This window comes from Rhinopithecus roxellana, chromosome 19 (assembly GCF_007565055.1).
Source record: "Rhinopithecus roxellana isolate Shanxi Qingling chromosome 19, ASM756505v1, whole genome shotgun sequence".
NCBI classification, from domain to species: Eukaryota; Metazoa; Chordata; class Mammalia; order Primates; family Cercopithecidae; genus Rhinopithecus; species Rhinopithecus roxellana.
The window spans coordinates 26,074,460-26,102,370 of NC_044567.1; the positions used below are offsets into that span (position 1 = coordinate 26,074,460).

Below are 27,911 nucleotides of genomic sequence, written 5' to 3' on the forward strand. Positions count from 1 at the left end.
TGGCTGGATCTCTATCATACCCTCCCCCGTTCCGTCTCCATCAGTCTCACCCGATGTGGGGAGGACCATCTGCACCCCGCTCGCCTCTGTACTCCGGAAGGTGTGAAAATGTGTGAAGATGAGGGTGGGAGGCCACATGTGGGAGCCCTGGGCTGACATCCCGTGAGAAACCTGCTCTTCCTTCTGTCCCCCGACCCTGTCAGCCGGTTCAGCCCACCAGTCCAGTGCCATCACCATGGAAACCAACAGCCGACTTCCTATTGGTGGGTGGGAGGGGAGGAGGAGGAGGAGGGGAAGGCTGGTTCTCCCCGGCTCGCTCCCCCCAATTCTGTGGCTCAGCCCTCCTCGGAGCCCACCATCTCAAGGCTCCCGGACTGTAAGGGACCCCTGCAGTCCCCAGAGCTGAGGCCAGCAGGGGCTGAGACTATGAGGCAAGCAGCCCATCGACCCAGACCTCCTTAGGACCAGCCCAGTCACCCAGCAAGCGAGAGAGCAGCAGCGGAGAACAGAGCCGGAGATAAAGGACCACAGCAGACCACTGGGGATCACCCCCAGCAGCTCCTGAAGCCCCTGGCTGGGCTGAGGGGTTGCGACGGATGGCCAGACCCACAGACACTGACAGACACACGACGACAACGATGCACACAGCTGCACGACACTGACACACTCAGATACAACCAGTGACAGCATCACATACTGCCACAGCCCTGCAATACAGACACCCACACACACAGAAACAACTGGCAACTCTGCAATGGGCAGACAGTGACACACAGCACCACCCCCCTCAACACACAGAAGTGGGGGCACCCATCTTCCCAACACACGAGACAACATTGACCTGCAGGGACAGACCTGGAGACACACACACGCACCCTCACCCAGGCGCAGCTGTCAGTGGCCTCTGCACATCCTCCCCACCCCCACGGGGACACCCTCGCTCCTCCACACACTCGCACACACACACAGAGCCACCAGCAAACATAGCTCACATACCCCTGGCTCCAGCTCTGGCAGCCCTGGCGCCTTCTGCAGCCTCCTTTGTAGGTGGGGAAGAGCTCAGCCAACCTTGGATGGAGTGTCGGTGAAGCAAGAGCTCAGAGGGGAGCAGGGCTGGCCTGGCATGACCCTCGCCAGTCCCCCCACCTGGCTGGGTGATGTCCCCCGGCCTGGGTTCTGGGGACCCTTGGCAGTACCATGGAGCAACTGACAACCCTCCCACGGCCTGGGGACCCTGGAGCCATGGAGCCATGGGCACTGCCCACCTGGCAGAGCTGGACTCCAGGTCGAGGGGGTGAACCTGGTGATGCAGCCCCAAGTGTCACTGATACTCCTCCAGCAGCTCTGCAGCTTCGAGAACTGAGGGCTGAGGAGAGTTCCGAGCCCAAAGGAGCCGGGAGCTCTGGGCCCATCCGGGGCACTGACCCTGAAGAAGCAGAGGCTTGTCTGCCCAGCCTGGGCCAGCAAGCATCGAGCTCTGGACCCGCCTGCCAGAGGCCAGAGGATGAGGAAGTAGAGGCTTTCCCGAAGGTAAGGGATCTGTGGATGGCTGGGGTCTGCAAGGTGGGGTCTCTCACCGTGTCCTCCAGCCTGGCCAGGAGGTGAGGCCGAGGTATGCATCCCTACTGCCCACCTCTCCTCTCTTGGCCTGTCTGTGGGACTGTCTCTGTGGCTATCTGTCCTATCTTCATCGAGCAGGAATCTCAGGGGCTCCATTTCTTTCATCATTTGCCTGTCCTTCTGACCCTCTCTGCCTGTCTGTCTAGATCTGGCCCTGCTGCTGCCCCGTCCCTCTCTGTGCCTCCCTCTGACAGTGTGTCTGTCTGTCTGTGTCTCTTCCTCCATGAGTCTGTCTGTCCTTGGGGGCTGGGGGATACAGGGTGAGTGTGGAGATGCACGGAGAATCAGTGCAGAGGAAGTAGAATGAAGGGAGGGGGCTTGGTGCTGGGCTGAGCCAGGGTTGGGGTGGGTGTGAGCAGGCTCCTGTAGAAGAGGGAAGGAACAGGACTTTGGGGGAGGGCAGGGGAGTCTGGAGGGATGGGAGTGGGAGCTCTAGCTGGCATGTCCCTGGAGGAGAAGACGGGCAGGAGTGGGACGAAAAAGGGAGGAACAGGAGGGTGCCAGGGTTGGGGGCGCCTATGTGGACAGGAATAACTGGACAGTTCCTTCTCCTAGGCCTCCTGTGCTCCTCTCTGAAGACCTGGGATGTGGGGGAAAACCGTTTCATCTCCATGTCTCCTTGGACCATGGATGGGGGAAGCTTCCACATGGAAGCTTCTGGCTGGGTGACGTGGGTTTCTGAGGTGCTGTCCTTGGTCCTTTCCCATGCCAGGCCAAGCTGAATATGGGCTTTGGGGACAGGCCCAATCTGGAGCTGCTGAGGGCCCTGGGGGAGCTGCGGCAGCGCTGTGCCATCCTTAAGGAGGAAAACCAGATGCTGGTGAGGCTTGGAGACTGGGGTCCTGCATTCTGGTTGGAGCCAGGCCCTCTGCCTCAGTGTCCTCCTCACCCCATGAACATCTCTCCAAGTGGGGGCTCCATGGAGGTGACAAAATGCTGAGACCTAGAGAGGGTGAACCCCTGCCTAAAGTTGCCAAGGACCCCACTGTGAGCCTAGGGCTCTAACCCAAGACCTGGGTCATTAGGACTGGGTCTGTGGGGTGCTCCCTACATGCCCCAATTCTGCCTGACCCCTTGTCAGAGGAAGAGCAGTTTCCCTGAGACGGAAGAGAAGGTGCGGAGGCTGAAGAGGAAGAACGCCGAGCTGGCGGTCATTGCCAAGCGCCTGGAGGAGAGGGCCCGAAAGCTGCAGGAAACGAACCTGAGGGTGGTGAGGACAGGAGGCTGCTGGGCGGAGGCTGGGCAACCAAGGAAGAGGGGAGCCAGGGCTGGGCCTGGGGGCTGTCTGAAGCTTGGGAGTCACAGATTCAGCACCCAGGACAGCAAGAATCTAAGGGATAAGGTGCAGGAAGGGCAGAAGCTGGCCAGGCGAGGAGGCCAAAGGTTTCTGGAGCTGTAGTGGGGAGGTTCCTGAGCAGGCAGGGAGCAGGGCTCTGGATTACCATGTGCTGGTGCTGGCGGCAGCTCCTGCTGAGCTCATCTCAGGGTATAGAGCTGGAGTGGGGGCAGGGATGAGACCCGTCACAGTGGCAGCCCCAAATTAGCAGCATCCTTTGATCCTAAACTCTAGATGTAGAGTTAATCCTTTCCCACTGCTGGGATGGGGTAGAGTGAGGCTGCTGGCTTTCTGAGACCCCAGTCAAGGTGGAAGCAGGTGGCCACCTCCCAGGTTTTCATGCTAACTCCTCCTTTGGGAGGAAGGAGATGAAGAGTGGGAGAAGTGCCCCAGCCCTCAGGTGACCATTGGCCTTACCCCTCCTCTGGCTAGGTGAGTGCCCCCTTGCCCCGGCCGGGGGCCAGCTTGGAGTTGTGTCGGAAGGCCCTAGCCCGCCAGCGAGCCCGGGACCTCAGTGAGACAGCCAGTGCACTGCTGGCCAAGGACAAGCAGATTGCTGCCTTGCAGCGGGAGTGCAGGGAGCTGCAGGCCAGGCTTACCCTGGTGGGCAAGGTGCGAGGAGGCCCTGGTCACCTCTTCCAGCTCAGCCCTGCACAGGGCTATCTGCTTGTTGTGGGATGCGGACAAGATGTTAATGAGATGCAAATGAAACGGGACGGTGGAGGTTGCTGGGAGTAGGTTCCCCTGGCAACGGCCCAGGTGGGAGAGGGGAGAAGGGGGTGGAGCCATGACTCTCAGACCTGGGCATTTCTGTGCTCCAGGCTTGAGGCTGTGTGCCGGTGGGTCTGGCTGTATGCATCCACACATCCCCTGTAAATGTTCACAAGGCATTTAGCACAGTGCTGGGCACATTGAGAGCACCCAAGAAATAAGTTACTCAGAATGTCCGCACAGGGGCTCGCGGGAGCATGTGGCCACACACGCATGCACATGTAACCAGGCATGTACGCTTGTGAGGGTGTGCACACTCCCGCGCACTGGAGTCCGTCCAGCAAGGCGAAGGGCTCTCCAGGGGATGGCATGGGGCGGGCAAGGGTTAGGCCTGACTCCCCTCCCTGTCCCTGTCCCCCAACCTCAGGAGGGTCCCCAGTGGCTCCACGTGCGGGACTTCGATCGGTTACTGCGCGAGTCCCAGCGGGAGGTGCTGCGGCTGCAGAGGCAGATCGCGCTGCGCAATCAGCGGGAGACGCCCCCGCGCCCGCCGTCCCGGCCCCCGGGCCCTGCTCTCCCGGCCAGAGCAGAGGCGCCGGCTCCCGGGGCCCCGGGAGAGGTGAGCGCCGGCGCAAGGGCAGGTGTGTGGGTGCGTGCAGATGGCGGGGGGGAGCGACCACCGGGATCTCCCCTGCACCGTGCTCAGAACCCCAAGGACCCAGTGGTGGTGTACGCACTCCCAGGGGCTGGGGAGCTTTCCCGTCCTAGTCAGGGTCCACCTCCAAGCCTCCCGCGCTCGTACCTGCGCCTTGCCCTCCCCTGGGGGCTCCAGGGTTCCGCCCTCCATGGGCCTGCGCCCAGCGGGGCCCGGCCGGCCGCCCCTGCCGCGCTGCCAGTGGTACGGCCCAGCCGCAAATCCCTGGTTGCCCTGGCAGCCGCCCGGGGCCCAGCCCGCGCCGCCTCCTCCCGCCGCCGCCGTAGAGCGGGGACGCCCCCATCAGCGTCCGCCTGGCTGGCCAGGCCTGGCCCCGGCTACCCGGGGGCGGCGGTGTGTCCGCCTCGGCTCCAGGTACAGGCAACCCTCACTGAGCGGGGGACTTAGGCAGTCCCTGATTCGAGGGCCAGGGACCTGCTCCGGACCCCCAGAACTTAGGGGGGTCTCTCCATCATCCTAGGTGGGCAGCAAATAGGTCCTCCTCCTTCTGGGAAGAGGGCTGGGAGAAGAGACCAGGTAGTGATCTGATAGTGACCAAGACCTCCGGGTGGGGGGAGGCTTCTTGCTCAGATTTTGTCTCTCTGGCTGGCCCTGGAAGGGAGATGCACCTCCCATTAAGACCTGTCCTCCCCCAAAGTTTGTATGGATAAACGGAAGGTGTGGTAGGGTGGCCTTGGGGGAAGCCAGGAGAAGGGTCTGGCCGGGCTCGCGCTGCTCTAGGCCAAGCCCAGATTTGGATGATACTGAACTCCTATCTTGGGGAACACCACTTCCCCGGGGGCCCAAGCAGTCTCCTAATTCTCTGCCAGTCGCTGAAGGACACCCAGGACAGTTATTGAGTACAGAGCAGGGCTGCTGCTGGAAGCTAAAAAGGGAAAGCTTTGGCCTGGATAAAGGACCCATCTCCCAGGGCACACGTGGGTCCCAGGATCTCAAAGCACTTAAGGCTCCAGGACACAGGGGTGCAGCCTTTGTACTTATACAGCAGCTGGAGACAATGGGAGGGGATGGGCAGACAGTACCCCTCTGTGCTCTTCCTAGGCAGGGATCTCTTGCTGGCTGAATGATGGGGTGGGAACCTGCTCTGGGCAGGCTGGGCTGGGGCAGGCTACCCTGGGGCCCTGTTCTCAGGTGCCTGCCCCTTGCCCCTGGGCATTTCCAGGCCACACCCCAGGAGGATGCGGACAACCTGCCCGTGATTCTAGGGGAGCCAGAGAAAGAGCAGAGGGTGCAGCAGCTGGTAAGTCCTAGGTCAAGGGCTGGAGGCAGCCTGCTGTGGGCAGATGTACCTTCCTGCATGAGGAGCCCTTGGTTCTGACCCAACAGGAATCGGAGCTCAGCAAGAAGCGGAAGAAATGCGAGAGCCTGGAGCAGGAAGCCCGGAAAAAACAGAGGCGATGTGAGGAGCTGGTGAGCTCTTGAGGGCAACCCAGAGGCCAGCTCCTCCCTTTGCCCTGGCCAGCCAGGTGGTGGGCTCCCTCTCAGCTCTGCTCCTGCCCCTGCTGCCCTCAAGAACACATTTTCCCTCCTGCTCCTCGGTGCTTTCCTTTCCTGGCTGGTGCAGGTTCCAGCAGGGGAGGAAGGCCTTGCCTGGGAGGAGGGCAGGGTCTTCTGTTCGGGGAGAGGGGAAATGTGCGTGCTGGGCCCCCTCCTGAGAGCTCCTCTGCCCGCTCAGGAACTGCAGCTGAGAGAAGCACAGAATGAGAATGCCCGCCTGGTGGAGGAGAACTCCCGGCTCAGTGGGAGAGTCACAGAGAAGGAGCAGGTACCATTTCCGCCCAAGTGCTGTGGAGACCTGTGCTCCCACCAGAGCCCCCGTCCCCAGCCAAGGGGCTTTCTCCTCCACCCCTGAGCAGGGGTAGGGGACTGTTCCCGCTGTGAGGGCTCTGGTGGGTCAAGGCTCACCCACCCAACTCCCTGCCACTGCCCCCTCACTAGGTGGAGTGGGAGAATGCAGAGCTGAGGGGCCAGCTCCTGGGGGTGACACAGGAGAGGGACTCAGCCCTTCGCAAGAGCCAGGGCCTGCAAAGCAAGCTGGAGAGCCTGGAGCAAGTGCTGAAGGTGAGGGGATGGTGCAGGTTGGGTAAGGTGCTGGGCCCTGGCACAGGGAGCAAGTGGGACAGCAGAATATGCTTAGGGAGGGGCACTAGCTCTGAGGGCTGGGCCTGGAGCTGCAGCCCCTTGCCGTTTCCAGACAGTTTCCTTTGTAATAGAGGAATCTAGAGCAGACGGTGTTTGAGGCTTCCTCATCTTAGATCTTCTCTAGAAATGGCCAAGTGGGGGCTCTGGCCTTGACTCGGATCTTGTGTTTCAGCACATGCGGGAGGTGGCCCAGCGGCGACAGCAGCTGGAGGTGGAGCATGAACAGGCTCGGCTCAGCCTTCGGGAGAAGCAGGAGGAGGTCCGGAGGCTGCAGCAGGTGGGCCGGCAGTGAGGGAAGCTGGCAGGCTGCCAGACACCGGCTTTGCTACTCACTCATCCCACAAGCATTTACTGTGTGCCTGGCACTGACCTAGGCATCGGGGAGACTGTGGGGAACAAAGACCAGGTCCCTGAGCAGTGAGCAAATTAGCAGATCCGTGAGTGAGCTGATTTCAGACACTGATGTGCACAGTGGTGGAGAAGAACAGGGTAATGTGACAGAATGACTGGGATGGGGTGAGGAGCCACTTCAGAGGTCATCAGGGAAGGCCTCCCTGAGGAGGTGACAATTGAGCTTGCCAGGCAGGAGGCGTAGATATGTACATGCTCTGTGGCAGGGAAGAGCTGGAGAAGCCTGAGACCAGTGTGGCTAGAATACAGCAAGGGATGGGCAGCATGGTGGGAGCAGGCAAGAACCGGATCCTGTTGGGCCTTAATGGCCATGGGAAGTTTGGGTATTTTGCTCTGTGAGTAGTTAGAAGCTCCTGAACGATCCTAAGTTGGGGAGTGACGTGATCTGAGTCACAGGATCACAAAGACCAGGTCCCTGAGCAGTCAGCAAATTAGTAGATCCATGAGTGAGCTGATTTCAGACACTGATGAGCACAGTGGTGGAGAAGAACAGGGTGATGTGACAGAGTGACTGGGATGGGGTGAGGAGCCACTTTAGAGGTCATCAGGGAAGGCCTCCCTGAGGAGGTGACAACTGTGGCATTGTGGAGGGTGGACTATGGGAGTGGGCGTGGGGCAGGGCCTGGGCAGTGGCCTTGGAGGGAGACAGTGGCTGTCTGGACAGGGATGCATGCAGCGAAGGGGGAGACAAGTGCCCGGGTTTGTGTTATGTTTTAGAGATAGAACTGACAAGCTTCCAGCCGGGCATGGTGGCTCATGCCTGTTATCCCAGCACTTTGGGAGGCCAAGGTGGGTGAATTACTTGAGGTCAGGAGTTCGAGGCCAGCCTGGCCAATGTGGTGAATCCCCGTCTCTACCAAAAATACAAAAATTAACCTGACATGGTGGCATGTGCCTGTAATCCCAGCTACTCAGGAGGCTGAGGCAGGAGAATCATTTGAACCCAGGAGGCAGAGCTTGCAGTGAGCTGAGATCGCGCCACTGCACTCCAGCCTGGGCGACAGAGCAAGACTCCATCTCAAAAAAAAAAAAAAAAAAAAAAAGAATTGACAAGGGTCCCCGTGGGATTCCAGTTGAATCCCTTCTGTGTCAGCCATTTGCTGTATAAACTCAGGTGGAGGGTGGGGCTCTTCACGCTCTGCGAGGTGAAGGATGAAGGGGCAGCGGATCAGAGAGGTAGGGCATCCCGAGTGCTAAGTTCCATTTGGGCCATGTCTGAGCTACGTGTTAAACATTCAAGGGGAGCTGTCCACAGGCATTTGGATACATGAACTTGGGGTTATGGGTAAGTTGGTCTTGGACATATTTGGAGCCATCAGCGTGTTTAGTTGCATGAGTAAATGGGAGCCCTAGGGAGAAAGTAGACAATATAAACTGGGCCCAGCACTGGGTCCAGGGGAACCCTAACATTCAAAATGGAGGGCAGGAAGCAGGCAAAAGAGGCTGAGAAGGAGCATCCAGAAAGGTAGGAGGGAAACCGGGAGGATGGTTGCTCAGGAAAGAGGGGAGCAGACTCAGCCACGCTCCTCCTGGACCCCTTTGCCTTCTGGTCTAAGGTATGGTTCAGGGTGGGTGTTCAGGAGGGAGAAACTCTTCAGCCTCCCCCTTCCCCTATCCCTCTTCCCTCTCTCCCTACCCTTTTCTTTCTACTGGCTTCTTCCTCCCCTGCCTCTGTCCTTTCTACCCTCCCTCTTTTGCATCCCTCTCTACTCCACCCCATTCCTTCTCCTTCCCTCCAGCATTTTGGTTCCTCCCACCTGTAGGCCCAGGCGGAAGCCAAGAAGGAACATGAAGGAGCCGTGCAGCTGCTGGAGGTAGGGCACCTGGAAGTGGCCCCCAGTTCCACCATCTTGGGAGGAAGGCAGGGGAGCTCCAGATAGAGCTGGAATGGACTATGGTGGTGGGGAGAGGGGTTGCAGGAGGGGCCCTTAAGTGCTCCAGGGCCTGGGGGAGTCCCCTCCACCACTGGCCTATTTCTCAGGGTGGGCATGGCTGGGCAGGGGGCTCCTAAGTCTGGTGGCAGCAGTCTCCCATTGCTGCCACCCCCAGGTGCCTTTACCCTGAGCTATCCTTCTGTTTAGGAGCTGCTAGTCAGTTCAGGGAGCTGACTGGGTGATGTCCACTTAGGCCCTCTTCTCCCCCTCCCTCTCTGGGTTAGCAACCCACAGTGCTCAGGGTTCTAACCTGTTCTCTGCTTCCTTTCCTGCACCAGTCTACCTTGGATTCCATGCAGGTAGCGCCTCATTCTCTGCTTCCCCACACCTCTTTAGGCTGGCTGGGTTGCATCTCCTTCCTCAAGGCCCAGGCAGTCCCACTCTCTCATCCAGCAGAGGGAGTATCACTGGGAGCAGACCTGAGAATCCAGAGGGGATGGGGTTCCCACAGGACATGTGCAGCTGTCCCCTTGTCCCAGGCCTGCCGCCGTGTCTGTCAGACACTGGGCCTCCCCTCTCTAGACACCCTGATCATGAGGAAGTTCATCACCAGTCTAACTTAGGAGCCTCGCCATAGAGGCGGGAAAGAGCCCCTGCTATTGGGACTCTCCTCAGACCTGAGAAAACTTCCCAGGCATTGGCCCATTCCCATGATGAAGACATCCCTGGCTCTCCTGTGGAATTTCCTGCCCACTTCTCTCAGGGAAGGGGTTTGGGTTGCTGACTATGGGAGGGTGATGAGCAGTGGAGCGGAGAAAACTCCTGTGGCGATGGTGGTGATGATGGGGTGGGAACGATCCCTGTTGGCCTAGAAAGCAGCCAGAGGCAGAAGTGCCATCGCCTGGGGCCTGAGGGTTGGTGAGTGTGTGGCAGGCCCCAGCCTTGGCTCTGGAGGGAGCTGGGGTGAAGACGTCCCAGGACACAGCCCAGGACTTCACCCTCAGCTCTGAGGCGTTAAAGGCTGTGGGGTGGCCAAAGCAAGGCTGGTGCCTAGGTCTGGGGCTGGGTGGATGGATGTGACCTGAAACCCAGTGTAGGGCTGTGTAGAGATGGCACAGGCTGGCACTGGGCAGCTTTGAGGGGCCTGGTGGCTCATGGTGGGTCTTGGCCCAGGCCCGGGTTCGAGAGCTCGAGGAACAGTGCCGCAGCCAAACCGAGCAGTTCAGCCTCCTGGCACAGGAACTCCAGGCCTTCCGCCTGCACCCGGGCCCCTTGGATCTGCTCACATCTGCCCTGGACTGCGGGACCCTTGGAGACCGCCCACCACCCCCCTGCTGCTGTTCCACTCCCCAGCCTTGCCAGGGGTCTGGCCCCAAAGGTAAGGTGAACCCCAGTGGCATTGGCCTGGAATCCCAAGGCCTGGGCTTTTGTATAGAGCAGAGAGTTTAGGATCAGAGAAGGCCAGCAACTCATCCAAAGTCCACAGCAGGTTGGAGCTGTGCCTGGCTAGAACCAGGTTCTGTTGGGGAAAAATAAAGCCCGGGGGAGTGACTGTCCCAGAGTCTGACCCAGGCATCGTGGGCCGCTGCTCCTCTCCTTCCAAAAGGACCTGAATGATCAGGGCTGAGGGTTGTGCACTAGGAGTCAGTAGCAGGCAGTGTGGTCTTGTGAAGAGTAGGGGCTTGGGGGTCAGTCAGATCTGGTGGTCCCAGCTCCGCTTACTTGACAGTCACTGTGAATTGAGAATGCTGCTTAACCTCTCTGGGCCATAGTTTCGTAAGCTGTAAGACAGGAATAATTAAATGCATCTTACCAAGCTGTTTTGACGATCATGTGAAATAGTATTTGTAAATCAGCTATACCTCTATTTAGTAAGTCTCTCTCTAAACATTTCCCTTTTGGTAAGGAAGCCCGGCTATGGAGGGCCTGGCCCCCATATCCAAGAAGCACCACCCTATCTCCTGGTCCCTCCTCAGGCCACAGACCCCAAGCCCACGTGCCATCTTCTCTTTAGACCTTGACCTCCCGCCGGGCTCCCCTGGGCGCTGCACCCCAAAGTCTTCCGAGCCTGCCCCTGCCACCCTCACTGGGGTCCCTCGAAGGACAGCCAAGAAGGCAGAGTCTCTCTCCAACTCCTCCCACTCCGAGTCCATCCACAACAGCCCCAAGTCATGCCCTACACCTGAGGTAAGTGCTAGGGTGGGGCCTGAAGTTCTGGCTTTGGCTTTGGGCAGGGTGCAGGACAGGTGGCCCTGACCTCTTCTGGAGTCCCCAGGAGTTGGGTGGCGATTTTTGGGGTCCCAAGTTGGGAGGTGGGAGGCCTGTGGATTCCTCCTGTGGGCGAGGGGCTCGGGTGGAGCCGTTCCTGTCCTCCACCGCCTGCCTGCAAGCCGCACCTGGGACCACCCCAGCCCACTCCCGGGAGGCCCAGGGAGGCTCTGGAGTGCTGGGCTGGATGGAGGAGACACTTGGGCACCAGGATCTGCATAAAGAGACTGTTCCTAAGAGCATCTGTAGTGAAAGCAGGTGGTTGTGTGAGAAAGCACATGTTCCAGGATTCAAATCCCAGCTTTGACTTAGGCAAGTCACTGAGCCTTTCTGAGCTTCGGTTTCCTTATCTGAATCCTGGAGCTAATAAAACCTGCCTTCTAAGTTTGTTGTGAGAGTTAAATGAAGAAGGAACATGCCTGTCTCAGTGCAGGGCACAGAGGATGTGTGCTCAACAGGGGGCAGCTGTTATTATTACTAAGTTCCTGGGCATCACTCATAGCTCTGGTTGTCAACTCATCCTTCTTTCTACCCACAAACCCCAGAAGGTGGAGGGGGCAGGTCAGGAGCAGCTCTGTGAGCCAAACATTCAGAAAGTGGTAGAATGAAGCCCCGGGCCTCTACTGCCCCCTCGTGGGATAGAAGGGTGGTGCCAGCTTTGGATGTGGTCGTGGAGAGGTTGCCCACTTGGTCCCCTTCTCCCAGGCACTGGCAGAGAAGAGAAGGCAGCCTGTTCCCCAGGCTACCCCAGCAACCTCAATGAGGGTCAGAGAGTCGGGGTGCCCTGAGGTTGGGGTGCCCTGGGCTGTGGGCCAGGCAAGTAGACAGGAAGTTCTGAGTTCCAGAGCTGAATGGCAGACACACTGTCACTCGGCTAGAAGCAGGGACCTCTCAAGCTCCTTCTGCCTCCTTGCTTCCAGTGATTTACAGTTGGGGTGCTTTGCTGAGGTGTTTCTTCTTTCTTTCTTTCTTTCTTTTTTTAAGACAGGGTCTCGCTCTATCGCCCAGGCTGCAGTGCAGTGGCACAATCTTGGCTCACTGCAACCAGTGCCTCCTGGGCCCAAACGATCCTCCCACCTCTGCCTCCCAAGTAGCTGGGACCACAGGCGTGCACCACCACACCCAGCTAATTTTTGTATTTTTAGTAGGGATGGGGTTTTGTTATGCTTCTCAGACTGGTCTCAAACTCCTGGCTCAAGCAATCTGCCCTCCTCAGCCTCTCAAAGTGCTGGGATTATAGGCGTGAGCCACTGCACCTGGCAACTTTGCTGAGTTTTTACTTTAAGGAACCAAACCAAATTTCTATTGACACCCACGCCCCACACCAGCATGGCCTGCGCCCCTCTAAGATGAGGCAAGTGGCTTTATTTCCTGTCGGGTGCAGTAGAGGCTCAGGGAGGGATCTGGGTTATCCCCACTGCCCCTGCCCAGGGTAGCTGGGCTCTGCCAGGACCTGTCTCAGGTACTGATTTAGAGAGCATCAGGGGGTCCTTGCCACTGGTCTTGTGCAGCATGTATGTGCTCACTTTCCCTCTTCAAAGCAATAGGTCCTCTGGCTCAGCCTGGAAACGTGCCTTTGGCCCCAGGCCCTGAAGAGGAACCAGCCCTTTCTGTTTGCCCCCAGGTGGACACAGCCAGTGAGGTAGAGGAGCTGGAGGCAGACAGTGTCTCCCTGCTCCCAGCCACGCCAGAGGGCAGCCGGGGAGGAGCCAGGATCCAGGTCTTCCTAGCGCGTTATAGGTGGGTACCTCACCCTCACTGTCCTCGAGCCCAGCGCCAGCATTTGGGATGTATGAGGGGGCTGAGAGGAGATAGAGACCTCTGGAAGTGGTGGGGGCGGTACAGGACACAATGGACCTATTCTCATAACCTAGTTGGGCCAAGGTGGGTGCAGTGAGGGCTGTGCTTTGCTAGTGGTGGACAACCATAACCAAGTCTCCATAAAGGCTCAGTGCAGTGGGAGAGAGAAGACGGGACATGGAAGTGGAGTGTAGGTCACTCTCCTCCTCCTCTTCTGTGCCTCCCCCAACAGCTACAACCCCTTTGAGGGCCCCAATGAGAATCCAGAAGCAGAGCTTCCGCTGACAGCTGGCGAGTACATCTATGTCTATGGCAACATGGATGAGGATGGCTTTTTTGAAGGTAGGAAAGTAGTAGGGGGTCATTTTGTCCATTCCCCTGCCTTTGAGTCCATGTTCCCAAAGACATCCATCCATCCATCCATCCATCCATCCATCCATCCATCCATCCCCTCTGCCCAGCGTGCTCAGTCCACCTTAACTTTTTGATCTCAGCTAAAAGGCACACAGAGACCTAGTGGCCATTGGGGAAAGAGAAAGAAGGGCGTCTGGCTCCAAGCAGGATAAGACAGCATAGTCCAGATGGTGGACAGAGTGTCACAGGAGATTATGGCTAGATTCATTTTTGTGCAGATGGTCAGGGCATGGCAGTGTTTCACACTAGTGACACCTGAGGTCAGGTATGCAGCATAGATTTGATGCTGGACTCCAGTCAGGTACGCGAAGGAGGAATCGGGGTAAAGATCCCAGGGGAAGGTGTTCGCAAGCGGTTAGCAGCTGTCAGGGCCCAGGCAGGGTGTCCGCTTCAGGGAGGTTCTGCAGCTCCTGTGGGTAGTCAGAGGGCTGACCAGGCAACTAAAGGCAGATGCCTCATTGAGACTGGGCACCATGGGCCTGCGGAAGACATGGCCTTGGGAGACTCTCTCAGGGTGGCTCTGGCCTGGGCACCACCAGGCTGAGTCCATCAGCAGCAGAGAGGTTGGCACTGTGTAGAGAATTGGATGGGGCATGGACAGGGCAGGGCGAGAGCCACAACTGTGTATAGAGATTTAGGAATGGGCTTAGGTCTGAATCTGTAACCCTGGAAGCTTGGGAGCCTGCTCAGATTCTTTTCCCTGGGTCCTCTGCCTGTTATTTGAGGAGCTGCTGGGACCCATGGCACCTGGCTTTGTGGCCTAAACAGTTAAGCTTCCTGCAGGGGTAGATTACAAAGATCAGAATTAATAAAAAGGTTTCAGGAAAACAATACTTTATAAATGAAGAAAGAAAAAAAAACCACCCAAATCAAAAACCAAAACCCAAACACCCTTTTTTGGAGGCAGGCAGCAAAGGCATAAGTATTAACTAACCACAAATGACTAGAATTTGAACTCTGCAATCTGGGATAAATTGGGATAGATGTAGAGGCACGTAGACTACTGGGGGCAAGATGCCGTATTCCCTGTCCAACCGTAGCTAAAGGACTGCTTCCTCTACATCTGGGCCACCTAGGCTGTTCTCAGCTGTGTGGGCTTCTGGAGCATGTGCCTGACTCTGGCCCAGGCTCCAGCTTCAGCCCTGCGGGCTGGAGATCCTCTTACTCTGAGAATTCCTGCCTTTGTCTCCCTCTCCACAGTGCTGGAGCTTATGATCGTTTCCTAGGGCTGCAGGAACAATTACATGGAGTGACTTGAAACAATAGACATTTATTCTCTCACTGGCCTCTTCTGGAGGCCAGAAGTCTGAAGTCAAGGTATTCACAGAACTGCATCCCCCGTGGGGGCTCTAGGGGAGGTTCCGTTCCTTGTCCCTTTCAGCTTCCGGTGGCTCCAGTTGTTCCTTGGCTTATGGCCACCTCACTCCAGTCTCTGTGTCTATGGTCACCATCGCCTCCTCCTCTTAGTGTTTCTCCTCTGAGTGTCTCTTATAAAAACACTTGTCGTTAGATTTAGGACCCACCCAGATAATCTAGGATGATCTCATCTCAAGATCCTTAACTTAATTACATCTGCAAAGACTCTTTTTCCAAATAAGGTCATGTTCACAAGTTCCAGGGATTAGAATATGGACATGTCTTTGGGTGGCCACCATTCAACCCTCTATGGTGCTTATTCTATCAGTGAATTTATTGACAGTCCCTCTTGTTTCTTAAAGTTCCTTACTGTTTTGTTTTTTTTTTCCTAGCATAGAGAGAGAGAGGGTGGAGGTGGGGGGCACAGATGACTGTTGGGGGAAACTCCAGGCGCTGCTGCAGCTCAGATCTGCCTACACTCACCCCTCTCCCCTAAGCCCTGGCTCATGCTCCCCCTTCCTCCCAATAAAGCAGACCAGCTGCCAGCTGTCTGTTTCCTGAGAACTTTTCTCTTCTTTAAATTGGCCGTGACATGACATGTTAGGTGCCCAGCTTCCTTGACATCCCTCAATCAAACAACAACAGCAAATGTTTTAAGATACTCTCTTGTCAAGTCTTCAGGAGAACCGACGCAGGAAACAAAACATAACCATTTGGCAACAAAACATAACCATTGGTGGCTGCCTGGATTGATTGCTGTCAGTCATGCTCCTAGACGCAGGCCTGCTGGGGGTCCTGATCCTTCTAGAACTTACAAGTGACTCTTTTCACTAGCACTTACTTCATTTGTCTCTAAAGATTCCTTCCCTTACTCTGCTGAGTTGGTTGTCTCTCTCTCCCTCTGTGGATGTCTGCTGTTCACAAAGGGAAGTTGAGGGGCACCCCGGCCCCTATTCCTCAGGCCCAGGTAAAACCCAATCAGCAGAATTTTTTTTTTTTGGATGCGGCATCTTGCTTTGTCACCCAGGCTGGAGTGTGGTGGCGCGATTACAGCTTGTAGCTTCTGCCTCCCGGACTCAAGCAATCCTTCCACCTCAGGCTCCTAAGTAGCTGCAACTACAGGCATGTCACCACTCCCAGCTAATTTTTGCATTTTTTGTAGAGATGGAGTTTTGCCATGTTGCCCAGACTCGTCACAAACTCCTGGGCTCAAGCAATCTGCCTGCCTCTGCCTCTTGAAGTGCTGGGATTACAGGCGTAAGTCATCATGCCTGGCCAGTTTTCTCATCTTGACCTGCTTATTTTTTAAAACTTTAATATGAAATTAGGAAATTATTACTGCAATTTTTAACACAAAAGTTTTCAAATGTACAGAATACATTTGAATACTTATATACCCAGCACCTAGATTCAACAATTGTTAAAACGTTGGCATATTTGCTTTATCTGTATGTAGGTTAAAAATGATTTTAAAAGCATTGTGATATTTTACTTTGAAATACTCAACATGCTTATTTAGAACATGATATTCTCCTCCGTCCTCGCAGTCCGAGTGTCACCTGGTAGCTTATTAGAATCACAGGATCTCAGCCCCATCCAGAGAGTTAGAATCTGCATTTTAACAAATATCCAGGTGATTCGTATCCAAGTTAAAATTGAAGCAGTACTGTCCTATAGAAGCAAAATACTATTATCAGACCTATCTCTAATCCAGATCTTTACAGCTCTTGTCTTTTAAAAGAATTGACAGTTAAATGTTGATTTGAATCAAATGCTGAAGATCACCCACTAGCAGTTGCTAAAATACATTTACTATACCATTTTTTCTTTATCTCCTCTCTGTCTTCCCCTGCCCTGCCCTTTCCTGTCCTCCTCCTGCCAGGAGAGCTCATGGATGGCCGAAGGGGCCTGGTACCTTCCAATTTTGTAGAGCGTGTTTCGGATGACGACCTCCTGACCTCCCTCCCTCCGGAGCTGGCCGATTTGTCCCACAGCTCAGGCCCTGAACTCAGTTTCCTGAGTGTGGGTGGGGGTGGCAGCAATAGCGGGGGCCAAAGCAGCGGGGGACGGAGCCAGCCCAGACCTGAGGAGGAGGATGCAGGGGACCAGCTCAGTGTGAGCCCATCACCGGAGGGCCTGGGCGAGCCTCCTGCTGTGCCTTACCCCCGCTGTCTGGTGGTCCTCAAGCAGCTGGCCCACAGTGTGGTGCTGGCCTGGGAACCCCCTCCTGAGCGAGTGGAGCTACACGGCTTCCATATCTGTGTGAATGGGGAGCTGCGGCAGGCCCTGGGGCCTGGGGCGCCACCCAAGGCTGTGCTGGAGAACCTGGACCTGCGGGCCGGGCCCCTTCACATTTCTGTCCAGGCCCTGACCAGCCGGGGCAGCTCCGACCCACTGCGCTGTTGCTTGGCGGTGGGTGCCCGGGCTGGAGTGGTGCCCAGCCAGCTGCGGGTCCATCGGTTGACAGCCACATCTGCTGAGATCACCTGGGTGCCCGGCAATAGCAACTTGGCCCATGCCATCTACCTCAATGGGGAAGAGTGCCCACCTGCCAGCCCCAGTACCTACTGGGCCACCTTCTGCCACTTACGGCCTGGCACACCCTATCAGGCCCAAGTGGAGGCTCAGCTCCCACCCCAAGGGCCCTGGGAACCAGGCTGGGAGAGGCTGGAGCAGCGGGCTGCCACCCTGCAGTTCACCACACTCCCAGCAGGTATGTGGGCTTGGGCTCTGTTGTCCAGAACACCCAGGAGGCCAGGCCATGGGTGATGGAAGAAGGGGACCCTGATCTTATTTGCATTATCAGAGAAATGGCAAATTGGGCAGGTATCTCTGATAGGGAGCATCCTGCATCACTGGGTCTTGTGCCTCCCTGCCCCCAGGCCCGCCTGATGCCCCTCTGGATGTGCAGATCGAGCCTGGGCCCTCCCCTGGAATCTTGATCATCAGTTGGCTCCCAGTCACCATCGATGCTGCTGGCACATCCAATGGTGTCCGGGTCACAGGCTATGCCATCTATGCTGATGGGCAGAAGGTATGGCCCTGCCCACTGTACCCTGGGAGTGGAGGTGGATCCCTTCTTGCTATGCTCAGAGACCAAGGCTTTCTGACCTGGCACAGAGATGCCCAGCCCCTGGCATTTGGGCACCATGAGGCAGATGGGTTAAGAGCATGGGCTTTGGCAGCACATGACGGATTTTAGAACTGTTCCACCACTGAAGCCATGTGGCCAGGAGGATGAAATGAGATAGGCCATGCAGTGGGCTTAGCACAGTACCTGGCATAATGCTAGCTGCCACTGCTGTCAGTACATCCTCACACTTGGCTGTCTCAGCCTCTGCTTCCCATCCTGTGCCTCCTCCACCCTACAGATCATGGAGGTGGCCTCGCCCACGGCAGGCAGTGTGCTGGTGGAGTTGTCCCAGCTGCAGCTGCTGCAGGTGTGTCGTGAGGTGGTCGTGCGTACCATGTCGCCCCACGGGGAGTCGGCGGACTCCATCCCGGCTCCTATCACTCCCGCCCTGGCTCCAGCCAGCCTGCCAGCCCGAGTCTCCTGCCCCTCACCGCGACCAAGCCCAGAGGCCAGAGCACCCCTTGCTTCAGCCTCCCCAGGGCCTGGAGACCCCAGCTCTCCTCTCCAGCACCCTGCTCCCCTTGGAACTGAAGAGCCCCCAGGAGCACCCCCTGCAAGCCCTTCCAGAGAGATGCCAAAAGGGTCCCACGAGGATCCTCCAGCACCTTCCTCCCAGGTACCCTGTTCGGGGAGAGGGGAGCAGGTGCATGCTGGGAGAGGGACCTGGGCTTGGGTCCTTCCTCAGTGCTCTCTGTTCCAGGAGGAGGCTGGGGCAGCAGTGCTGGGCACCTCAGAGGAGAGGACAGCCAGCACATCCACCCTGGGTGAGAAGGACCCTGGCCCCGCAGCTCCCTCACTGGCCAAGCAGGAGGCCGAGTGGACTGCAGGAGAGGCCTGCCCCGCCCCCAGCTCCGCCCAGGGAGCACTGGCCCAGCAGGCGCCAAATACCGAGGTGTGCCAAGGAGGAGACCTAGGGTCTGGGCTGAGGCCTAGGGCTGAGGTAGGGGTTTGGGGACACACTGTCACTTCAGAGAATTGGGGCCTGCCTCCCTACCTTCTGCCAGCCCAAATCCAGTTGCCCTCTCTGCCTGTCCTCTGCTCTGGTCCTGCTCTCACACCTTTGGCTGTGCTGTGTGTCTGTCTTTCTTCTAGGATTTCTCTGTCCCATGTGGCTCCCATCTCCCTTCTCCCACCCTGCCCCCGACCCATGGTGTACCTCCCCCATTTAGGGCATGGCTCTTTCTCCCTCTGCCAAAGGACCCTTGTTATTGTGGCTGGGGCTGACCCTGCCTGGATCTCCCTGTGCCCCTTACTGTCCTTATCTCTCCTGCCTTGCCTCACCTCTTGCAGAAGGAGGACGCGGCAGAGCTCGGGGTTCATCTGGTGAACTCCCTCGTGGACCACGGCCGCAACTCAGACTTGTCAGACATCCAGGAGGAAGAGGAAGAGGAGGAGGAGGAAGAGGAGCTGGGTTCCAGGACTTGCTCCTTCCAGAAGCAGGTTGCTGGCAACAGCATCAGGGAGAATGGGGCCAAGGTAACAGGGTGTGGATGGGCTGCTGGGCCCCAGGCCTCAGTCTCTGGGGCCTCCCAACTGTGTATCAGCAGCTGCTCTGACTGCCACTGAGTGCCAGTAACATTCTAGGTCTGTGGCCTGGGCCCTGTCCTAAGCAGAAGATAGTAAGTGGCCCAAGATTGGCCTCTGCCCTCCTGGAAAGAAAGGGGAAGAGGAGGAACTCATTTCTGCACCTTCTCTCCCTCCAGCCCACCAGATACAGCATCCTGGCCAAGGGAGGCTGGTGCCACCTAAGATTCTTGTGCTGGTAGCTTCTGGGGAGGGGATGCGGAGGCCTGCTCCTCAATGTTCCTGTTCCACAGGGGCTGGTGACAGTTCCTAGAGTGTGTTCCCTAATTCTTCCTTTGGCTCTCACTGGATATATGTGCGACTTTGGGCCAGCCACTGTCCCTCTGGTTCCTTCCTCTCGGAGGAAGCTGTGGGAGGGCTGTGGGGTTGTCCATAACCCCTGCCTTTGTTTGAGGGCAAAGATCACAGCTCTCTCTCCTCTTCCCCACACATCTCTCTTCCCTGCTGCGTTCTACTCCCACCTCCCTACCTCCACCAGTCCCAGCCCGATCCCTTTTGTGAGACTGATAGCGATGAGGAGATCTTGGAGCAGATCCTAGAGCTGCCCCTCCAGCAGTTCTGCAGCAAGAAGCTCTTTAGCATCCCCGAGGAGGAGGAGGAGGAAGAGGAGGACGAGGAGGAGGAGAAGCCAGGGGCAGGCTGTTCTTCCCAAGACCCTGGCCCACCTGAACCTGCATTGCTGGGGCTGGGCTGTGACAGTGGTCAGCCCCGAAGACCTGGCCAGTGTCCCTTGTCTCCTGAGCCCTCTAGGGCTGGAGACTGCCTGGAGGACATGCCTGGATTAGTTGGTGGAAGCAGTCGGAGGAGAGGAGGGGGCTCCCCTGAGAAGCCCCCAAGCCGCAGGCGGCCTGCAGATCCCCGTGAACACTGCAGCCGACTTCTCAGCAACAATGGGCCCCAGGCCTCTGGACGACCCGGCCCCACGCGGGAGAGGGGTGGCCTCCCCGTAATTGAGGGCCCCAGGACTGGACTAGAGGCTAGTGGGAGAGGGCGGCCGGGCCCTTCCCGGAGGTGCTCCCGTGGCCGGGCGCTGGAGCCTGGCCTGGCCAGCTGCCTTTCCCCCAAGTGCTTGGAAATCAGCATTGAATATGACTCGGAGGACGAGCAGGAGGCGGGCAGCGGGAACATCAGCATCACCAGCTCCTGCTACCCTGGAGATGGGGAGGCCTGGGGCACAGCAACCGTAGGAAGGCCCAGGGGGCCTCCGAAGGCCAATTCAGGCCCCAAACCCTACCCACACCTCCCAGCCTGGGAGAAAGGGGAGCCAGAGCGGAGAGGCCGCAGTGCAACGGGCAAAGCCAAGGAGCCACTCTCCCGGGTCCGTGCTCTCTCTCCGCCCTGGGGAGCCCCTGCCTGCTGCCGCCTGGTGGCCCTGCTTGCTGTCCACCAGCAGCTCCCATTCCACGCTGCCGCCTCCATCAGCAGAGGTGGGGCCGGGCCTCCGGGCTCCCTCACCTGCCTCCTCCCACCCACATTCCACTGCTTTGCTGCTTCTGCTGATCAGAACTGGGATGCACAATATTCTGTCACTAGTCACCTGTTGCGGCCTTTGGGCAGGGTCGCCCTTTCTTCTGCATAGCTAGTTATGGCTTCAGGACGCTGACTGTGATGCCATGTCCAGGGTCACCTGCCCTGATGCTGATGGGAGGCCCTCCTCTCGCAGGCTCCTCAGCCAACTCCAGTCCCCTCTACTCCACTCATCTACTTGGGGGCTGGGGCTGGGGCCTCCCCTCCTGCCCTCCCTCCCACTGTGGGGGTGTCTGAGATCTCCAGCAGGCTGGGCGAGACTGCAGGAGGGGAATGCTGTGCTCCTGCGCTGCTGTGCTGCTTACGCTGATGGGGCAGAGCTGGGGGAGCATGGGCCCACCAGAGGATGGTGTGTTACTTCTGCCATCTGTTGCCCTCTTTTTGCAGACAACAGAGACCAGAGAAGCCAGAGGGCAGGACAACTTTGGGCGGAGAGGCCCCCAGAAGAGAGGTGCCCGAGTCCCCAGGCCAAGCACTGCAGAGCTAGGTGAGCATCTGATGGGGGTTGAGCTAGAACCCCTCAGCCAGAGCTCGCTGCATCACCGCCCTCTCCACTGTCTCCACAGTCCCTGTGAGGAGCCCGTCAGAAGCATTGGCTTACCAGCACCTACCCGTCAGGATCTTTGTGGCTCTGTTTGACTACGATCCCGTGTCAATGTCGCCCAATCCTGATGCTGGAGAAGAAGAGCTTCCCTTCCGAGAGGGTCAGATCCTGAAGGTGACTGATTCGCCATCAGGGCTCAGAGCTCCAAACACCAGCTAGGTCTTCCCTCCTCCCTCCTTTCCTCCACTGGAGGTAGCACAGAATCATGGTGGAGAACACGGCTTCTAGAGCAGATGATGTGGGTTTGGACCCTGACTCTGCCGCTTCTAGCTGTGTAACCTTGAGTAGATTACCTAGGCCCTCTGGGCCTCAGTTTTCTTATTGGTAAAATGGGGATAATATTAGTGTCTATCTCACAGGGTAGTTTGTGGATTAAATGATCCAATGTACATAAAGTGCTTAAACTGCCTGACACATAGGCAGCACAGTCTAACTATCTGCTGCTGACATTGCTATTTTTATTATTCCTCCAAGTATTGACTGAAGGCATTTTGCTATTGCTCTGAGATTAAGGAGATCCACTCTGGGGTGGGCAAAGGGCATGGCTGTGTAGACAGTGAATGGGGATAATACAGAAAGGGCTATTTTTCTCCTATTCCTCTGATCCTGTTCTTTTCTGTTTTTCCCCCTTTCCCATTCCATGGCCCACGAAAGGGAGAACATTCTGCATTTCCAAGTGGGGTGTTGCTGGGGTTCGGGGCCTGGGGCACAGGGAGCGAGCAGAACTGGCTGAGACCACTGTTCTTTGCCTCCAGGTGTTTGGGGACAAGGATGCCGACGGCTTCTACCAGGGCGAAGGTGGGGGCCGGACAGGCTACATTCCCTGCAACATGGTGGCTGAGGTGGCTGTGGACAGCCCTGCCGGGAGACAGCAGCTGCTCCAGCGGGGTTATTTGTCCCCAGATATTCTCTTCGAAGGCTCAGGTATGACCTGCTGCTGTCCCTCACCCCCCCTCCTACCAGCCCTCTTCCAACTCCACCTGACCCTGAGCAATTGTTGTGTCTGGGGTGCCCCCACTTACCCAGACTCTAGCAGAGCCTGGGAGCCTTGAGAACCCTGTGGCATGGTGGTCAGACTGCACGTGGGCTGGCCACATGGAGCGGGCATCTGTTGCGGAGGGGAGCACAGTCGTGCAGCCAGGAATCGTGGGTCCTGGAGGTTGGGTGGGGCTGGGAGATGAATGCCCTCATGAAACAAGCTCAGTAAGCCAGCACGGCCCTGAGAGGAAACTCCAGAGTCCCAGTCCTGTCTCTCCTACCTCCCCTGCCTCGCTTTCTCTCTGCTTTCCTGGATCAGGGAATGGTCCCTTTGTGTACTCCACAGCCCGCACAACTGGGCCTCCTCCCAAGCCCCGCCGCTCCAAGAAAGGTGGGTAAGACCCCATTCTCTCTCAGGTGCTGGGAGGGTGTGTGTGCGGGTGGGGTGGCGCTGCTTGGCTGTCTGGGGAGGCACCTCTGGAGTTTTGAGCAGGTAAAGGGAATCAGGGCAGACCACCCACATCCCCTGCCTCCCACTGTGGGTGGCTTTTTTCCGGTGGGGATGAGGGATGGTTTGTGGAGCTCTCTGTCCCCACAGGCACCTGACTGTAAAATCTATGAACCCCAGACATGCCATTTAGCCTTTCTGGGTGTTAGTTCACCACCACACCAAAGGGCTGGGGAGATGCGCCCTCAGCAGCCTTCCCTGCCTGCCTCCTTGTGTGTGTGTGTCTGGCCTGCGCTGCAGCACCTGCAGCCTGGGCAGGCAGGGCGGGGTGGGGCTCACAGGCACATTCTCTTCACAGCTGAGTCGGAAGGCCCTGCCCAGCCCTGTCCAGGTGAAGGAATATCCCTGGGCCCGGGAGGCTGGGGAAGGAGATAGGGCGGGTGGCCCCTATGGCCTCACCCCAGGGGCTACAACTAGTGGGGAGGTGGTAACAGGGGTTTGGCAGGGGTCCAGGGCAGAAGACAGGATGGAGGATAGGGCTCTCCAGAGAGTCCAGATTCTTCTCCTCCTCCCCCTGCAGGCCCCCCTAAGCTGGTCCCCTCTGCTGAGCTGAAAGCTCCCCGCTCCATGGTGGCTGCATTTGACTACAACCCCCAGGAGAGTTCCCCCAATATGGACGTGGAGGTGAGGACCCTCAGACAGAGCCCAGCAAAGGGGGCAGTGGCAGAGCCTTCCTGGGCCTGATGCCCTCCTCTTGTTTTCCACAGGCAGAGCTGCCCTTCCGGGCAGGGGATGTCATTACTGTGTTTGGGGGCATGGACGATGACGGTTTCTACTATGTGAGAACATTGTTGGGGAGGGTGTACCACACCCCAGCCCCCCAGACTTCCCAGGGAGGGCTCTCCCAGAGCCGGGCAGGGGGATGGGCAAGGAACTCTCAAGAAGTCTGGAGGAATGGAACGGGTCAGCTCCCTGGACAGTGGTTTTGGCCCCAGCTATTCTCCAGGGGCATCAGGGTCGAGGGGCAGAGCTAGAGCCTCTTTCCTGATCTCAGTCTCACCAGCCTCTCCTCTCCAGGGGGAATTAAATGGACAAAGGGGCCTGGTTCCATCCAACTTCCTGGAGGGCCCTGGGCCTGAGGCAGGAGGCCTGGACAGGGAACCCAGGACACCCCAGGCTGAGAGTCAGGTCAGTGAGGAGCTGGGCTTCCAGCTTGGCAGGGCGGTCTACCCTACTGGTGGGGTGGTAGGGCCAGGGCAGTGTTGCAGCAGGGGTGCAGCTGGGGTGGTCATGCAGGTAAGCACTGTGTCCAGTGCAGAGCTGCTAAGTGACCACCAGAGGGGAGCCCCACCAGGCAGCTGCCCCTGAGTATGTGCCCCTCTCTGCAGAGGGGTGATAGCTGTGACCCTGACCCTCAGGCCATCTGACCGGCTGCCAACACCTGGGGGCTGACGCAGGTGGGGGCCCTGTGGAAAAGGACCCCTCTGCCTCACACCTGTAGCCAATCAAAGTCCCTGTTTCAGGATACTCCCACCCTTGGGGGGGGTCTCCCTAACTCCCAGGTGCCTTTGGAAGCCAGTTGCCCAGCCAGGCCCAGCTTCCTGGGTTCTCATTCCTAGAGCTCTCCTTGGAGTGGGTAGAATACAACTAAGCCTCCACCCTCAGAGGGCAGGGAGAGAGGGTGAAGAGGCCAAGCCCCAGCCAGAAAACTCAGGGCTTCCATGTGTAAACGCAAAGGCCTTGGAGAGCAGGGCCCACCAATGTACAGGGCCACCTGGCGGCCGGGCGGAGAAGATGCAGGTCTGTCTGTAACCCATCTCCTCTCTTTGTTCCCTGTCCTCAGAGAACGAGGAGGAGAAGAGTCCAGTGCTAGATGGAGATAGATATATGTAGAGAGAGCAACATGTAAGTGGGGGGACTGCCCCGCTGTGTGATCCCTCACGCCCACTTGACCATTATCAGACAGCACTCCTTTGTCTCAAATACTGGAGCTGACCCAGCTTTCCCACTGTCGTCCAGGGAATGGCAAAGGAGAGCTTGCCATGAGCCAGATTTGCATAGAGTCATCCCTCCCCCTCCCTGCTCCCCTTGCCTTGCCTTTACCCAGGGCAGTGCCAGCTGTCATAGGATTACATGTCATCTTAGTGTGTGATGTCCCATATTAGCTGATGCCTCCTATTCTATAACACATATGGTTTATAGAACATGACATGGCATCCACAGTAGGACTCATCAGTGGTATTATGATACTGTGTGGCTCTGGTATTATAATATTGTAATTATTACTGGTGCCAGGGTGACACTGTAATGCCACCAGTAATAATAGGCTTCCCACCCTTGTCCTCTGCATCGTGACCTGTTAGGGTGATCAGATGCACGATTTACCTCAAACTCTCAGTTTTCTGCATTTGGGGGATAAAAGGGGAAGTTTGGCCAGGTGCGGTGGCTCATGCCTGTAATACTAGCTACTTGGGAGGCTGAGGTGGGAGTCACTTTAGCCCAGGAGGTCGAGGCTGCAGTGAGTGGTGATCACGCCACTTCACTCCAGCCTGGGAGAAAAATAAAAAAAAATAAAGGGGAAGTTTGAGTAGTTCAAATCCATAAATAACTCCAACCATTATTCTCTGGAGCTCAGAAACCTCGTCCTTTTGTTTCCCTGACAACCTCTCCCTCCTGGATGTTGTGGAAGGAGCCCTAAGAGGGAGTGGGAAGGGTCTGGGGCTCCCCAACTGGCTCTCGGCTCTGGTTGGTTGGGGGTAGATGCTTTGGCCTCTGTGGGCAGCCCTGCCACATCACCACAGGCCTGGGGTGGCGGTGGGGCCTTGGCTGTGCACCCACTTTCCTTGCCTCTGGCCTGGGCTCTATAGTTGGTTCTGGCTGGGAGCCTGCCAGGCTCTGGGCAGTGAGTGGGAGTTTGAGGAAGGGAAGACATGCAGGCTGGCAAGAGCTGACAGAGCTGTGCCAGGTACTGGAGGTGAAGGTGGGAACAGAGGTGTGGGGGGCTTTCTGGTGGCTTCTCTGTTCTCCCAGCTTTCTGGCCTTAGATCACTAAGGAGCGCCGTCTGGGTGGGCTTGAGGCAAAGGGAGTGGACTTAGGAGGAGATTCAGTAAGGGAGAAGATGCTGCAGCCTCCAGAACCTGTGGTGGGGGCTGAGTGATGCCCCCAGCTGTGATTCCCTCTGGGTCCTTGGCCTCCCCGCAGTCCTCTTAGGGCCCTTAAGGGAGAGTCCCAATCTTCCTCCCCATGGAGTGGGTACTGGCTCCACTTCCTGAAGACGGGGGGGCCACACCTGCTGAGTTTGGGGAGACGCTCCTGTCTACGAGGGGCTGTGGAAGCTACCTTCCTTGGCAGTGACAGCTGCTTCTAAGCAGTCCTTGTCCTTGTGCTCTGTTTTTTGGGAGGGAGGTGACATGTGAGAAGTTGGGGGCACCCATCCCGAGGGGCAGCTTCCAAGAACTCTTGGGCCTTGTCAGCCCTGCATCCTGGAGGGAGAAGGGAAGGGACCTGCGCAGGGTCACAGGTGAGCAATCCAGAACCAAGACTGCATCCCCTGGGACTCCCAGCTCAGTGCTCCCTCGGCATCACCCTCCCCATTCGCCGCCTGTGCTGTGTGTGTCTGGCAGTGAGTGGTGGGAGGTGAGGCCCTGGTTCTCACCCATGGTTCCATGACATGGGAGGCTGCAGGCCGCTGAGGCTGTGGAGAAAAGTGGTCAGGGGGTCGGGAGGGAACCAGGCCCTGACCTTGCTCCTTCTGTCTCACATTTCAGGACTGGGGCTGCACCACACAAGGGCCCCCGGGGCCCCCAGGTGGGCCCTGTGCTCCCAGCCCTGACAGCGCCCCCAGGATTGAACGTGGGGAGCCCCAGGGCAGAAGCGAGAAGGTGTGGGGTTTCTTCTCCAAGGGGAAACAGCTCCTCAGGAGGCTGGGCTCTGGGAAGAAGGAGTGAAGCTGTGGCCCATCCTGCAGGCAGAAGAGGCCCTGAGAGGCCCCCAGACCACTGTCTCTGCTGAGCAGGGAAGGCTCAGACTGGGCCCAGAGCCCCCGTTCTTCTGCATTAACACTGTGGCACTCAGAGAGGATCAAAGACCCTTGATGAAGGTCAGAGCTAGATGGCTCCTTAAGGATGAACTCTCTAGGGAAGCATCTTCCTCCTACAATAGGGGAAACTGAGCCCACAGTGAGTATGTAACTCGACCAAGGTCACTGAGCCAGGACTGGACCCAGGACCCTCGCATCCTGGTCCACCCACCTCGTCTACTAGTGTCCCACAGTGCTGCGCTAGTCCCTTCTGCCACCCTCCCCAGTCCCAGGACGGGCCCTAGGGGGAGAAAGGAGCCTGTGTCCCCTGATGGCTTTGGCTGTCCTGATCATGTCTTCCCTCCCCTGAAGGAAAGTTTGCACTGGATTTTCTTGGAGCCCCACTTCCCCAGCGGGCAGGCGGGCGGAGCCGTGTATATATGTACATACTCAGTGCCTCAGTTCAGCTTCCTCCACCTCGCTTCCACTGCAAGGCCCGGGAAGGAGAAAGGCCAAGCCAAAGCAGGCCCCACCCCGCCCCCGTCGTGCTCCACCCCTCCCTTCTGGGGCCGCCTAGCCCCTGTATGGTCCCGCCCCCAAAGACCCTGGGGCCAGCGGGGCCGAAAGCGGAGTTGGGTTTGCCTTATTTTGCTCATTGGATTCAACTTCTTTTGCATAGTTTTCTTCTAACCCCTGTTGGAGTCCAGGGGCTGGAGAAAAGGACAGATTTATGCAGCTATTTTCATACATTCCCCGTTTAGAGTGGGGTAGGGGGTTCTCCAGCCTTACCCTATCCACTCCATCGCCCACCCTCTGCCGGGTGAGTGTCTCTTTGCATGTTTCCTTTGCTGTGGTGGGAGATTGTTTGACTGAACCCCCATCCCCACCTTGGTCTCCAGGGGTGTGGAATGGTGGGGGAATTTGTTTAAAAAGACATTTTATTATAATAAAGTCTATTTTCACAAAATCTA

General features: G+C 57.6%; 1 protein-coding gene across 11 annotated transcripts; it reads left to right on the forward strand.

Moving 5' to 3' along the window:
• The first annotated feature begins 309 nt into the window (after positions 1 to 309).
• On the forward strand, positions 310 to 27,911 carry TSPOAP1 (TSPO associated protein 1). 11 transcript variants are annotated; one of them, XM_010372934.2, is made up of 32 exons: positions 311 to 1,530; positions 2,333 to 2,440; positions 2,702 to 2,830; positions 3,389 to 3,568; positions 4,095 to 4,286; positions 5,545 to 5,622; positions 5,709 to 5,792; positions 6,058 to 6,147; positions 6,321 to 6,443; positions 6,697 to 6,801; positions 8,699 to 8,749; positions 9,148 to 9,168; positions 9,983 to 10,187; positions 10,824 to 10,996; positions 12,702 to 12,817; positions 13,110 to 13,219; positions 16,530 to 17,360; positions 17,530 to 17,681; positions 18,019 to 18,396; positions 18,481 to 18,720; positions 19,071 to 19,256; positions 19,843 to 20,682; positions 21,279 to 21,378; positions 21,458 to 21,609; positions 22,251 to 22,419; positions 22,793 to 22,864; positions 23,280 to 23,312; positions 23,502 to 23,605; positions 23,689 to 23,760; positions 23,999 to 24,109; positions 24,765 to 24,826; positions 26,690 to 27,911. In XM_010372934.2, exons 1-31 carry the CDS (start codon positions 1,198 to 1,200, stop codon positions 24,792 to 24,794), a joined length of 5,568 nt encoding a protein of 1,855 aa, XP_010371236.2. In that variant the 5' UTR covers positions 311 to 1,197; the 3' UTR covers positions 24,795 to 24,826; positions 26,690 to 27,911. The 11 variants fall into 11 exon arrangements, with proteins under 11 accessions (XP_030778432.1, XP_030778435.1, XP_010371236.2 ...); XM_010372935.2 differs by having other exon boundaries at positions 22,820 to 22,864; XM_030922576.1 differs by lacking the exon at positions 24,765 to 24,826.

Excerpts from the sequence above, each read along its gene's own strand:
- TSPOAP1 (XM_030922572.1), top strand. The coding sequence starts at position 1,198 with ATGGAGCAACTGACAACCCTCCCACGGCCTGGGGACCCTGGAGCCATG. Across the intron at positions 12,818-13,109 it reads GTCTTCCTAGCGCGTTATAG|CTACAACCCCTTTGAGGGCC; the intron begins GTGGGTACCTCA and ends CTCCCCCAACAG. Across the intron at positions 23,313-23,501 it reads CCCTGCCCAGCCCTGTCCAG|GCCCCCCTAAGCTGGTCCCC; the intron begins GTGAAGGAATAT and ends CTCCCCCTGCAG.